Source organism: Trichomonas vaginalis, chromosome V (assembly GCF_026262505.1).
Source record: "Trichomonas vaginalis G3 chromosome V, whole genome shotgun sequence".
NCBI lineage: Eukaryota > Parabasalia > Trichomonadida > Trichomonadidae > Trichomonas > Trichomonas vaginalis.
Window position 1 is genome coordinate 34,406,439 of NC_067207.1, and position 13,916 is coordinate 34,420,354.

The 13,916-nt window shown below is 34.4% G+C and overlaps 11 protein-coding genes and 1 pseudogene across 12 annotated transcripts, besides 1 other annotated feature; 11 read left to right on the plus strand and 1 right to left on the minus strand.

The window, feature by feature from the left end:
* Positions 1-2,537: 2,537 nt before the first annotated feature.
* Positions 2,538-2,900, plus strand: TVAGG3_0455440 (uncharacterized protein; the record flags this gene model as incomplete). Its single annotated transcript, XM_051234813.1, has 1 exon — positions 2,538-2,900. One exon carries the CDS (start codon positions 2,538-2,540, stop codon positions 2,898-2,900), a length of 363 nt encoding a protein of 120 aa, XP_051104543.1.
* An 18-nt stretch (positions 2,901-2,918) lies between these two features.
* Positions 2,919-3,161, plus strand: TVAGG3_0455450 (serine threonine-protein phosphatase family; the record flags this gene model as incomplete). The annotated part of the gene is made up of 1 exon (XM_051234814.1): positions 2,919-3,161. The coding sequence occupies one exon, from the start codon at positions 2,919-2,921 to the stop codon at positions 3,159-3,161; it is 243 nt and encodes an 80-aa protein (XP_051104544.1).
* Positions 3,162-3,165: 4 nt separating this feature from the next.
* On the minus strand, positions 3,166-3,801 carry TVAGG3_0455460 (annotated as a pseudogene). Its single transcript has one exon. A coding segment is annotated over exon 1 (636 nt).
* A 347-nt stretch (positions 3,802-4,148) lies between these two features.
* Positions 4,149-13,916: part of a mobile genetic element that runs on past the window's edge.
* On the plus strand, positions 4,749-5,351 carry TVAGG3_0455480 (phage tail repeat-like family; the record flags this gene model as incomplete). The annotated part of the gene is made up of 1 exon (XM_051234815.1): positions 4,749-5,351. The coding sequence occupies one exon, from the start codon at positions 4,749-4,751 to the stop codon at positions 5,349-5,351; it is 603 nt and encodes a 200-aa protein (XP_051104545.1).
* Positions 6,324-6,725, plus strand: TVAGG3_0455490 (uncharacterized protein; the record flags this gene model as incomplete). Its single annotated transcript, XM_051234816.1, has 1 exon — positions 6,324-6,725. One exon carries the CDS (start codon positions 6,324-6,326, stop codon positions 6,723-6,725), a length of 402 nt encoding a protein of 133 aa, XP_051104546.1.
* On the plus strand, positions 6,745-6,897 carry TVAGG3_0455500 (uncharacterized protein; the record flags this gene model as incomplete). The annotated part of the gene is made up of 1 exon (XM_001300829.1): positions 6,745-6,897. One exon carries the CDS (start codon positions 6,745-6,747, stop codon positions 6,895-6,897), a length of 153 nt encoding a protein of 50 aa, XP_001300830.1.
* Positions 6,917-7,486, plus strand: TVAGG3_0455510 (uncharacterized protein; the record flags this gene model as incomplete). Its single annotated transcript, XM_051234817.1, has 1 exon — positions 6,917-7,486. One exon carries the CDS (start codon positions 6,917-6,919, stop codon positions 7,484-7,486), a length of 570 nt encoding a protein of 189 aa, XP_051104547.1.
* TVAGG3_0455520 (uncharacterized protein) lies at positions 7,533-8,237 on the plus strand (the record flags this gene model as incomplete). Its single annotated transcript, XM_051234818.1, has 1 exon — positions 7,533-8,237. One exon carries the CDS (start codon positions 7,533-7,535, stop codon positions 8,235-8,237), a length of 705 nt encoding a protein of 234 aa, XP_051104548.1.
* Positions 8,306-8,943, plus strand: TVAGG3_0455530 (uncharacterized protein; the record flags this gene model as incomplete). The annotated part of the gene is made up of 1 exon (XM_051234819.1): positions 8,306-8,943. A coding segment is annotated over one exon (638 nt), but the record flags the coding sequence as incomplete, so codon positions are not given.
* TVAGG3_0455540 (organellar and viral DNA polymerase type B) lies at positions 10,438-11,304 on the plus strand (the record flags this gene model as incomplete). Its single annotated transcript, XM_001295168.1, has 1 exon — positions 10,438-11,304. The coding sequence occupies one exon, from the start codon at positions 10,438-10,440 to the stop codon at positions 11,302-11,304; it is 867 nt and encodes a 288-aa protein (XP_001295169.1).
* TVAGG3_0455550 (KilA, N-terminal/APSES-type HTH, DNA-binding family) lies at positions 11,831-12,220 on the plus strand (the record flags this gene model as incomplete). Its single annotated transcript, XM_001295169.1, has 1 exon — positions 11,831-12,220. The coding sequence occupies one exon, from the start codon at positions 11,831-11,833 to the stop codon at positions 12,218-12,220; it is 390 nt and encodes a 129-aa protein (XP_001295170.1).
* TVAGG3_0455560 (KilA, N-terminal/APSES-type HTH, DNA-binding family) lies at positions 12,309-13,115 on the plus strand (the record flags this gene model as incomplete). The annotated part of the gene is made up of 1 exon (XM_001295170.1): positions 12,309-13,115. One exon carries the CDS (start codon positions 12,309-12,311, stop codon positions 13,113-13,115), a length of 807 nt encoding a protein of 268 aa, XP_001295171.1.

The window sequence follows — 13,916 nt, forward strand, 5'->3', positions numbered from 1 at the left end:
TATAAAATCATTATTATTTTGTTATTGGATCGGATTTCAAATAATAACAAAATGACATAAGCAAAATTTATTTTCGATAACAGTTTTTAATAATAATATTTGAAAACACGATATATTTCATGCAGACATGGGTTAGATGATTGCAATCTTCAAAGAAAAACTTTTACGATTATATTCAGAAATTTCAAAGACAAAATTTAGCGGCTTTAAAAAAAACAAAAAAAAAAAAAAAAAAAAAAAAAAAAAAAGGGAGTGGGGCTTCCAGGCACTTCGTGCCTTCTAGCCCTGAAGATGTTTAGTATAAATGAAGTCTTAGAGGACAAACATGACTATGAGTTTTGATATGACAAGATAGAATATGAGAGAGGTCCTATAAACCGGAGAAAGTGTTATATAAACATCTGTCATATTACTCAGAATATTATACAGAATTCAATAAAAATATATTTTAGGTGAAGAGGTGAGATTTCACCTGTTTTTTCACCTCATTTTTCACCTCTTGAATTTTCATGAATTTCATCGTAAAGACTTTGTCAAGATTTCATCGTAAAGACTTTGTCAAGATTTCATCGTAAAGACTTTGTCAAAACTTCATCGTAAAGACTTTGTCAAAACTTCATCGTAAAGACTTTGTCAAGACTTCTTCGTAAATGTTTTGTCAAGACTTCTTCTTCGTAAATGTTTTGTCAAGACTTCTTCGTAAAATCAGACAAAAATATATTTTAGGTGAAGAGGTGAGATTTCACCTGTTTTTTCACCTAATTTTTCACCCTCTTGAATTTTACACCAAAAATATATTTTAGGTGAAGAGGTGAGATTTCACCTGTTTTTTCACCTAATTTTTCACCCTCTTGAATTTTCATGAAATTTACACCAAAAATATATTTTAGGTGAAGAGGTGAGATTTCACCTGTTTTTTCACCTAATTTTTCACCCTCTTGAATTTTCATGAAATTTACACCAAAAATATACTACTAGGGTCATTTACGAAGAAATCTCAACAAAGTCTTTACGAAGAAATCTCAACAAAACATAGACAAGAAAGTTCATGAGAAATTAGATGAAGAAGTCTTAACAAAGTCTTTACGAAGAAATTCATGAAAATTCAAGAGGTGAGAAATGAGGTGAAAAAAGAGGTGAAATCTCACCTCTTCACCTAAAATATATTTTTGGGTCATTTACGAAGAAATCTCAACAAAGTCTTTACGATGAAATCTTGACAAAACATAGACAAGAAAGTTCATGAGAAATTAGATGAAGAAGTCTTAACAAAGTCTTTACGAAGAAATTCATGAAAATTCAAGAGGTGAGAAATGAGGTGAAAAAAGAGGTGAAATCTCACCTCTTCACCTAAAATATATTTTTGGTGTAAATTTCATGAAAATTCAAGAGGGTAGAAAAGAGGGTAGAAAACAGGTGAAATCTCACCTCATATGTCCTTACTGAAAAAGTATGTGTTCCATCTGAAGTTCTTATATACGGGTCTTCCAGGAGCTTTTCACAAAATATATATGTTTTCATGTTTTGTCACTTTTCTGTCACTTTTCAGGTAAAAACATTTTTATTATATATATATAAAATGAATTTTACAAAACCACCGTTACCCTTCTTTGGAAATAAGAGTAGATGTAAAGATATTCTATTGAGAGAACTTAAGAAACTACCGAATGGTCTAACATTTGTAGATTTGTTCGGTGGAAGTTTCTATATATCCCATTTGTGCCATATAATATTTCCAGACTCAAAGATTATATGCAATGACTTCGACAACTATATGAACCGTCTCAAACATATACCAGACACAAACAAAATATTGAAAGAGTTAAAAGAAAAGATACCTATAGGTAAGATGGAACGTATACCATTAGATAAGAAAAATACTGTCAGAGAGGTTTTGAAAAAGGCAGAATATATTGACTGGGATAGTATATCTGCTAGACTATTATATAGTGGTTCTATAAGAGTTCATGACATTGAAACACTTATGTCAAAAGTTTTATATCTTAACTATACAAAGGTTTTCAAAGAGAACATAGAAAAATATACTGAGGGTATAGAGTTTGTGAGATGTCATTGGACAGAGTTGTATGAAAAATATAAAGACAAGGAAAATGTTTTCTTTATAGTAGACCCGCCGTTCTATAACACATATGATTTTCAATACCAAGTAGACTGGACTTTGAGAGACTCTTTAGAAACTTTAGACGTTGTACATAACCATCCATGCTTTTACTTTACATCCGATAAAAGTGGTTTGGAAAGTGTCATGAGATGGTTAGAGGACATACATGACTATGAGTTTAGATATGACAAGATAGAATATGAGAGAGGTCCTATAAACCGGAAAAAGTGTCATAACAAAGAAATTTTATTGGTAAGTAAATGTGGTTTGAAATAGGACTACTTGTTTTAGGTTTTTTCCATTGTGTCATTTACTTATTTGACGTGGCAGAAAAGTACAGAGAATATGAAGATGAACCAATACCAGCAAATGTTCAGCATATGTACTCGTAAGAGATATTTTTATCTAATATTAAATGGACGCACAGAACTTAGCGAATGCACAGCAACCTGGACAACCAAACCCAGAGAATATTCCAAATGAAGTTAGAATACAAACTGCAATGGCAAACTATGGTCAAGTGCCAACAGATGTACAAATGCAAACTGCCATGTCAAATGACGCTGCGTTAGGTTTGCCACCATGGTATGCAAATATGAGATGGAAAGAGTTTTATACAAACCCCGAAGTGGGATATAAACAACTCTATGCAGATGACGCGAACACAGGAGTTGACCCAGAGTATGTTTTCTACCAGAGGAGAAATAGAATGTATGAGCTCCAGTTAAAGAATGCTATGGAACTCAGAAGGAAACGTAAGAGACTAGGTGGACATTAGATTTTTACATATAGTAAAATGGGTTTCTTTGGAAGAATAGGAAACTTCTTTCGAAATGTTGGAAGAGGTATATGGAATGGAATAAAAACCGTCGGAAGAGGAATTTGGAACGGAGTCAAAAATATTGGCAAAAGGGTAGGTCAGTTTGTTGGTATTATACCTAAAGACCCTGAACCAGAAGAGCAAGCTCCTGTTATACAACAGCCTGAACCTGCACCACAGTCTAGTTGGCAACCAAATCCAACACCTCAACCGTATTAAAAAATTATATTTTTACCGTTCGATAGTAGTTGTATATGAAACTAAGTTCTAAGTAAAACGCATGGTATAATGGAATTATTCTTTTTCTTCCATCTGTAGTAAACCATACTTGAAAGTCTGAAATACTTCCACTCGGTGGTTCATATAGCTTTGTAGGTTTTTCGTAAAAGTCATTTGCCAAGCATAAAAAAGAGTTTTGGGCGCCAGAAAATGAAGCATGAACAATAATAGCATCTTGGTCGAAAACATTTTCATATGTTCCATTAGGGTTTTCGACTTCATAAAAGTCTGGGTGTACTGGATATGCTGCAGGCTGATTTAACATCCTCATAAATCTATACCATGCCAAGTTGTTATATTTTGTAGAAATATAAACGTCTTCTCCAAGGTCTTCTATTCTATTGATTTTAACAGTTGCATTTTTCCTGTCATATAAAATATCGAGATGGTACTCTCCTTCGTCAATGTTAAACGTTTGCATATTCGATATAGATATCGTTTATTTTTCTTGAAAAGCTTGAAGAGTTGTTTCTAAGTTTACAAGCAAACTAACTTGTAAAAGTTTTCCCTGTTCAAATTTCTCATACGTACGTTTTTCTTTGTTATAGTATCGAATTTCAAAAGCGACCGTAAATGGGAAACCATGTATGGCTTCTGAAATGAACTTCATTCTACGAAAGCCAATAGCTTTTGTGACGGATGGGTCTCTTAACCATCTTAAGGGTAGTCAAAACGATAGCCTTCATGTTTTACGGTCTCTGTCTCAAACTTTTGACCGACATTCGTAAAAAGTTCATCTAATGGTTTAGTTGTAGCAACTCTTGAATTTTCTTTTTCTATTGAAAGCATATTTTATCTAGAATAAAAATGTCGAAAGAAACAGCGTCTATGAGAGAAATACAACACAACCGACAACTCATTTTGCAAGCTCTAAATAAGAACACAACAAACTTTTCAAACTATTCTAAGATATCTGAGTCATTGAAAGAAGGAAACTTAAAACTGACGATAAACCCAATGACAGACGAGTTTCTGTTTCAAGACAGTAAGAACCATACTGTTTGTATAAATCCAACAAAAAGAACTTTAAACGAGAAACCTATAGATGAACTTCTTTTGAAAGCAGATGTTGAAAAGAAAGCTGACAAAGAGTATGTAGATGCAACAAGAGACTATATTCTCGCATGGACAGATAGAACATACCCACAAAAACACCATACACATAACATCTATGACGTAGATGAACTACCAGCAATGTTAGATGACAAAGCAGATAAAACATATGTTGGCAATAAAATGTCAAGTGAAGTGACAAGAGCTGACAAAGAATATTCTAAAAAGACTCATACACATACCATTGCAAATATTACAAACTTACAAGAAACCTTAAACAGGAAAAGTGACGTTGGACATACACACGATTTCTTCGCAACTGTTGGTATAGAAAATATTGCAGGAACGGTTGAAGAAACTGATGGAACTGGTGGGGATGTATTAAATTGGAAACCTCCTAACTTTCCACAAGGTTTAACATCGGAGGATGACATAACATCGGATAAAGACATTAGATGTAGAAATGTCTATGTCATGGAGGATGAAAACAAAGTTAAATTCACTGCTCAAGATTTATATGATAAAAAAGCTGACAAAACATATGTTAACGATGAGTTAGATAAAAAAGCTGACAAAACATATGTTAACGATGAGTTAGATAAAAAAGCTGACAAAACAGAGCTTCAAACGTTAAAGACAGAAATACTTCAAACAGTATATCCTATAGGTTCTATTTACACGTCAATGAACTCTACCAGACCAGAAGTAGTACTTGGTCTCGGAACTTGGACTCAAATAGTCGACAGGTTTTTGTATTGTGCAAACTCTTCAAAGGAAACAGGTGGAAGTAAAACGATTTCAGGTGAAAACTTACCTGCACACAGTCACTACATAGATTTAAGTACATCTCAAGCAGGTTGGCATAAGCATAGATATTGGGATTGGTCAGGAATGATAAAAGGTAAAGGATATGATGTTAAAGACAACGTTAAGTTTGCTATAGATTGTTACTGGAGTAACACTGAGGGAGGAGGAAACCATACACATCGCGTTTCAGGGTATACGCAAACAACGGGACAAAGTAAAGACTATATGCCACCTTACATGACAGTTTACGCATGGTATAGAATTGCTTAGTCGTCATTTTCAACTTCTTTAGCATATTCGTCAGCAGTTGTCTTATATTTGTTAGGAACTGTCTTTGAAAGTATACCACCTTGAACTTTGACAAGTTTGAAACGAGGTCTGACAATAGTAGTTTTATCTTCTGCTTGCAGTGTGTACATTTTGCCATGTTTGCCTAAAACTTCATAATATTCTCTTGTATACTTTCTTCTATTTTTACGAACACGAATGTGAGTACCTGTCGAGTTCCCATTGTTGTCATAGTCAATAGTATTTTCATATGGGTCGCGTTTAGGTATTTCTATTTTTACTTTGTCACCTTTCTTAAGTTTGAAGCCTGGCATTCTTTCTTGTTTGTCTCTTTTGACTAAACTATTAAATATATAGTCTTTCTCTAAGTCAGGGTTGTTTTCATTTCTTCGGGGGAGTGGTTTCCCAAACCTTTTTGTTTACGGTTATTGTAAATATTTAAAACTTGTCTCATCTTTGCCATGGAGAAGTGTCTATATTTGTCGTCATATGACATTTCATCTACCTCACCACCTTGTGGTTGATTTAAGTCTCTTAAGATTTTTATACAACTGTCAATGACACCAAGAGCAGAATGGTTTTGGTCGACAATGAAATATTGGTTTACATTTTTTGAACGCAGATAGTTTTTAATATCGTCTGATTTGAAAGAACTTTCACAGTCAGATGTCAGTTTTGTTGGATGGTATTTGTCAACAAATATTGTCAAAGCAGTTTTCACATCTAAAATATTTTTGGACTGTAATGGTATGGCTTCACAGTATCTTGTGTTTTGACCGACAAATATTAGCCAGTATGGTGGTCCATCTTCTCTATACCTCGGAATGTTTTCCAAGATATCCATAAACCAAGCATTTGGTGTTGAACTAAAGATTTTTACCATGAGTGCTTTCTTTGTCGCTTTAGAAACATAGGGGTCCTTGTTTGGATTCGTCATTTTTTACCCTATAAGAAATGGGTTTATTTGGCGCATTAGCAGGAGTTGCATCCAGATTTTTGCCCGCAGTGGGAACAATAGCCAGAGGTGTATTTGGAGTTGGAAGGAAGATTTTGAGTACATTAGGTATACTTAAAGAGAAAGCACAACCTATTATACAAACTGTACAGAAAGGTTGGGAGGTAGCACGAGATGCAGCAAATCTTATTCCAAATCCTGAAACAAGAGGAAAAGTTCAAGGATGGATGGACAATGTAGGAAGAGAAGCAGGAAACTACTATAACAAAGCAAATGACTACTATAACCAAGCAGGGCACTATATGGACCAAGGTGAAAGATTCTTTAACAGAGGATATAACCATGCACAACAGTGGGTAAACAACAACCAACCGCAACCGCCTCAAACGTGGGGAATGTAAATTTTTTTACTGAGATGAAATGAACAATACAGCATTGAGACAAATGGGTTCAAGATGGATTTGTCGACTTCCAGCAGTTACACAACGTGTTTGTCAAGTCCTCCCTATACCTCAGGAAGTTTTAGACCGACTTAAAAAACAACAACAACCAGTTGAAAACAAACCAAACTAAAATTTTTTACTGAGATGAAATGACCGAAGAAGTTGAAACGGTAGATTTGACACCACAAACAAAAAGTTCAGAACCATTGTCAAAACCTGTCAAAGAACTTACAGATGAAGAGAAAAATTCAATAATAGAAAGTGCCAGGTCTGGAAATACAAACCCTAACTACAAAGTCACTTTTCATAGAAATGGAACGGCTAGTATCTCAAAAAAGAAACAGACTCTCACAAATAAAATATTGAAGTCTGAAGGAGCTTTCGAGACAGCAGATGGAAAAGTTTACTTCACTGACAAACAGTTCATTATAGAACATCTCATTGACTTAGAGTCGAAATATTCTAAACTTTACAACAAACACAAAAAGTTGAAAGGAAAACAAAAACAGATGGCATATGATATTTACGAAGATACTAACGACACAACCATACCTGCAAGTGAGGTAAAGTCAGAGGAACCGAAAAGTGACGAAAAACCAATAGAAGAAGGGAAGCCACAAACTGAAGATAAACCAAAACCAAAGGTTAGTATTCAACCTTCATTAGCTGGTATGGGTTGGCGTCAAAGGCTTTTGGTAGCAGGTGGTTACGTAAAGTAAAGAGAAAAACATTTTTTTTATTTTTATAAAAATGCCCCCGCATAGAATGGATAGAAGGTCTGCTAGAATAAAAGCAGAGTTAGAAAGATATGGCTGGAGAGTTTCAAAGAATTTTAAATATAGGAAGGGAAGACCCATAAAAGTCTATGACAAATTGTCTGGTCTTCGCTATGAAATGGACTTGGAAACAGCACGCGCAAATTATCCAAACAGACTAGAGAGGTTAGAAGAAGAACGTCTTATGGACATGCCTTTCGATGTTAGTGAGCCTCAAGTTGAAGGACACGACGGCTTTGCCAGGTTCTACTGGAAACATGACGAACAATTGCATCCTTTGAGGAGGAAAAAAGGAAAAGGTGAAGACGCACATGCTCCCATGGAAAGAACAAGATATGCATATGAGAAGTATCGTGAAGTTAGAAGTAAAATTACATCTGGTCAAACCTTTACAGTTAACTTTGACGAAGGAAAGAACAAAGAAGGCTTCATGGGAGTACTTGCTGCCATTCAAGACGGAAATAAGAAAGGACACAATCTCAGACTAACCGTAACAGATTTGGACGGTCATATTTACTATGCACATGGCAATGTCACAACAGCTGCAATGCTTCTTGACGCTTTCAAGACTACAAAGAGAGAACAAATGGTTGACTCCGACTCAGATATTTTGAATGCAATTGAAGGAATTTCAAGCGTCAAGTTCGAATGGTACCAACCTAACCCTCGAGCAGTCAGACAACTTGTTTGTTAGATGAGAAATATGAAATGGCATACTTTTTTAAAACATTTTTTAAAACAGTATATTTTTACATATATTAAATGTTTCAGGTTGAAAAACAAAGAACAAAAGTAGCAGATACAAAACCGTTAGACTATATCTTTACAAACGCCGGTAGGACTATATCAGATGAAGAAATTTCATCCGGCTCCTACCGCTTTGACTTTCCAATTCGTTGGCTTCAAAGTCCTTCAGATGCAAAGGCAATAGGATTTAGAAGAGTTTTGTTTTCAAAAAGAACTAACGCGTTTATGTTTGCAGTATATTTTCACGGTCAGTATAGAGGTCATGATGGTCTACTAGACAAATTTGACGAAATGAGAATCTTTACGGTTCGTTCAGACGAAAGTCTTGAGAAGACTCTAAATGACTTTCAAACTCAAATAAACAAATACTACTGGGAATTTCAAGAAAAATACGATTCTTTACTAAATGGAACATACTATCTGAAACTAGAATATGACAAGATGAACTCCACAGTTTCATTTCAAAGGATTGAAAATAACCCTCCAAGAGATACACAGTTTTTATTTTGGCAAGTAGACAAACGTTCTTGGGCACAATTTCTTCGGTTACTAAACCAGAACGAACCATTACCACCTGACGGTCCGTTCTGGTTTATACGCCCACCAACAGATTTGACAGTTTATAGAAACGTGTTTGACCCTCAAAATGTTATGTGTCATGCAAGTTTCAGTTCAAGCAACAACAGTTTTCTATGTATTGGTAAGGACTTTTATGACTTTGCTTCTAAATTCTACGAACCACCGAGTAACAGTTTCTCTGACTTTCAAGTTTGGTTCACAACAAATGGTGTGCAACATATTGTTCCATTGTACTACGACTTTTATCTCGAATTGTCTTTCATATATAACTACGGAGAAGTGCTGAAAAAGTATTGAAAAATAATGTTTAGGTGAAGAGGTGAGATTTCACCTCTTTTTTCACCTGTTTTTTCACCCTCATGAATTTTCATGAATTTTGTGCTGAATTCGACAAAAATGAGTTTTGGTTGAAAAAAGAGGTGGAGCCAAAAGTGGCTCGACCTCAAAACAAGCATTTTGTGAAGAATATAGCAACCGTCGGAAAACAGCGGGTTGCTTTTTATACAAAATTCAACAGGTGAATTTTCATGAAATTCCTTAAGATAGAAAAAATAAAGTTAGTTTTTTTAAAAAAATATTTTTTATTTTGTATGTAAGAACAGATATGTTAAACATTGAGTTTGAAACAGTTAAAAAGATAGACAATGACACCAAAGTGGTTAGAATAGGTGATTTAAACGTAAGATACTCAAAGAAATACAACAAATATTCTTTGTCAGACATTATATCTCCATCTGGAAAGAAAACATGGCATTGGGTTGGAATTGCTTCAACTCAGAAAATTTTGACAAGAAATCCTGAGCTTATGATATCGGTAAGATTCTATGGAACTACAGCATATCTCATTGACAAAAGTCTTATACCGATAGTTTTGTTATGGATTGACCCAGTTGTTGGATATAATTTCATAACATATGGTTCATTCGATACGGAACGTTGCAGTGAGGGCTTACTTTACATCGTTCAGAAACCGAAGGACTTCAATACAAAGAGATATAAGATAGGAAGAACATATAATATAACTCAAAGATATGACAGTACAGTCAATAGAGTTAAGGTTGTGTTTGTTAACGATATGAGAGCTGCTGAAACAGAACTACTTGAAAAGTTTGAGAAGATGTATGGTGCTCCCACGAAAGGTAAAGAAACGTTTGAAGTAGATGAGATAGATAGTGCTATAAAATTATTTGACGAAGTTGCTGAAAAATACATGTAAAGCGTATATTTTTGGTCTTTTGTGAAAGTCAGAAAATAAAGTTAGTGTCATTTTTTTGTATTTTTTTGTATTTGACGAGAATGTTTATGTTAGAATGTTAGATCTAACATGTTTTCTAACACGTTTTCTAACATGGTCTAAAACTCTTGAATTTTCATGAAATTTACACCAAAAATATATTTTAGGTGAAGAGGTGAGATTTCACCTCTTTTTTCACCTCTTTTTTCACCTCATGAATTTTCCCGAAATAAAAAATAAAGTTGGTTTTTTTAAAAAAATATTTTTTTATTTTTATTGTAAGAACATGTTAGCAACAACAGCACCAAACTCTTTAGTCATGAACCCAACTTCAATGTTAGTAGAGATGAAAAGCTTCATTCCTTCTTCATATACTTTCGAAACAGAAATCCAGAAGATAAAGCAAGAACTTCTCCAAGGAGATTTAGATTGCACTGCGAAAGATGAAACAAATGAACAGTATCTTTATGAAATGCAGGACATTATTGACCATCTACCTAAACTTCCTGAAATCCAACAACAAAAGCTTACTATTCCAGAATTCGATGAAATAGAAGTCAAAGCAACTGACTCAGTAGAAATAAAGAAGTTCATACGAAAGGTTAACTATGAGTTTCTTGGATTTCATTGCAACCATAAAGTCATGGACAAAGATTGCGATATGGTATATAAGAACATCTCTGACATATATAAATCTGGGGAGTTTAAGACCTACGACAACTTTGTTTCGTTAGTTGCTGAATGTGTATGGCAGATAAGAGATAAAGACAGAAGGGGTAAAATATGGAACGAACAGATAAGACCAACTGCTTCAGATTTAAAGAAAACCATTGACGCCTTAGTCATACTAGCAGGTAAGGTTTCAATGTACAATGCAAAAATGAACCCGCAATGTTCAAAATGTAAAGCAGCAATGAGGAAATATAACTACTCCGTCAAAGAGATAGAAAGAATGAGAAACGACTATGCAGATTTAAAGAAAGAAGCAGAAAAGCCAGCAGAAAATAAAATGGACATGTTAGAATTTCTGAACAAAAACTATCCAACTGCTGACGATTTCCTTCTATCTGACGTCAAGAAGAAATATAAAGAAACTTTCGGTATCGTTAAAACATTCGATGTACTGACAGAAGAAATAGAAGCTACGAAATTGTTTAGGATTTCAAATATACATCATACAATTCATGTAAAACGCTTATAAAATAACAGGTGAAAAAAGAGGTGAAAAAAGAGGTGAAATCTCACCTCTTCACCTAAAATATATTTTTATTGAATTCTGTATAAAATTCTGAGTAAAATGACATATGGAACACATACTTTTTCAGTAAGGACATATGGGGTAGAAATGAGGGTAGAAAACGGGGTAGATATACCCTTCTACCCTAAAATATATTTTTGTCTGTTTTACACTCATTGACGATTAAAGTCTTGACAAAACATATACGATGAAGTCTTGACAAAACATATACGAAGAAGTCTTGACAAAACATATACGAAGAAGTCTTGACAAAACATATACGAAGAAGTCTTGACAAAACATTTACGATGAAATCATGAAAATTCATGAGGTGAAAAAAGAGGTGAAAAAACAGGTGAAATCTCACCTCTTCACCTAAAATATATTTTTGCTGAAAAAAATGACCAAATTTCATGAATTTCCTTAAGACAGAAAAAATAACGCTAGTTTTTTATAAAATATTTTTTTTATTTTGTATGTAAAGACAGATATGTCAACATCAGAGAACACAACAACTGCTATCGTTCATGAAGCCATAAATGAAGAATATGAGTACATACAGTTTAACAAACAACTCCGTCTCATTCGTTCGGTCAAAGATGACATGTACCAAATGCAAAGTATTTTGACAGCATGTTTTGCTCCAGATACTAAGAAACCACAAGACTGGTTTGAATTAAATAGCACTCATGAACTCCTCAGTGAGTTTGAACATGTAGAACTTAAAAAGATGTACCAAGACAGACAAAACTTACCATCACATCTAAAAGGTATATATGTTCATAAGTTCCTAGTTAGTTCAATAGCAATGTGGGCTTCGCCTCGCTATGCTTGGTATATTTACAGACTTCTTGACGAAGTTGCTGAAAAATACATGTAAAGCGTTTATTTTTGGTCTTTTATACAAGATAGAAAATAACGCTAGTTTTATTTTTATTTATTTTTTTATTTTGTATGTAAAGACAGATATGTCAACAACAGAGAACACAACAACAGTTATAGTCCATGAAGCTATAAATGAAGAATACGAGTACATACAATATAACAAACAGTTACGTCTCATTCGTTCGGTCAAAGATGACATGTACCAAATGCAAAGTATTTTGAATGCTCTTCGTTCTACAAAGCAAGCACGTCATTGGTTTGAAAACCAGCAGGCAAAAGAACTTTTAGAAGAATTTCCTCATATGTTTGCGAGTGGTAGAAAACCGCGGAACGAGATTCCGTACGAAAATCGTAAAAATTTGCCAAATAGTTTGAGAGGTTGGTATGTACATAGACTTCTTGTAAATGCTGTTGCAATGTGGGCTTCACCTCGCTATGCTTGTTATATTTTCATGATGTTAGATGAAATTCATAGACAAGAACGTGAAGAGCTAGAGAACAAGCTTGAAGCAAAAGACAAAAACATACAGAAAAGAATACCACGTTCGGTACCAAAAGGAAAGGAAAAGAACTATAAGTATATGATTTATACTGAAGAGATGGAAAATGAAGAAGACAGAGATATGGTTATGTTGCATTTAGTCAGAAGAAACAACAAAAGCTTTTACGACCTTGCTAAGATTTACAAATCTGACAGAAATTGGTTCTATCGCGAAAACTTACCGATTTCAATGACACCGAATGAAGATGTGAAACAAATAGTTCAAGATACGTTACCTCAAACACACTATGATATTAAAGGTTGTACAATACTTACCTTCAAAGAAGATTTGCCATTGTTAAAGGAAAAAATAACAGAGTATTTTGACAACTTCAAACAAGCAGAGTAGATGAACTCTTTATTTTTCAAGCTTGACTTCAGATGGCTCAGGTAGCTCTATAAGGTAAATTGTCTTGTCAAATCCTTCTGGCATTCCGAGTCCTTCCATCCGACATTCCGAGTCCTTCCATCCGACAAGAAAAAAATTTCCCGACAACTGGAAAAAAATTTCCCGACAACTGGAAAAATTTTTCCTGTTGTTCGTCCGTAAACCATTCAAATTTTCGAAAATTGAGAACTTTTTGGTCGAACTTCAGGAAAAAAATTTCCCGACAACTGGAAAAAAATTTCCCGACAACAGGAAAAGTTCTTCCTTCCGACAGGAAAAGTTCTTCCTTCCAACAGGACACAAACGAATGTCCGACGTACCACCAACCGAGTCCATTCCAAAGCCAGAAGAACCGACAGCCCCAGCACCACAACAGACTAAGACTCAACACTTACATTTTTACGCTTGACTTTTTACAATTTGAACTTTGTTTGCGTAGATATGAATTCTGAAAGAAGTATGAGGGTCTTGTATGACTTTGTACTTCTCCCATAGTTCATGTCTGTCAAACTTACCTGCCATGGACTCTTTCATAAGTTCCAATCTTCGGACAATCCAGGAAAAGTACAATGTCAGTAAGTATTCTCTTTACATCCTTACTTAAACTCTTTGCTGTCTGTACACATATTACGACTGAGATGTTAAAGTGTCTGAGCTTCTTAAGAATTCGACACATGTCTTGTTCTCTGTTCTTTAACAAAGGATGAGAGGCGAAATCATCTAAGATAAGAAGACATCTATGAGGGTAAGTCTTCCAATCGT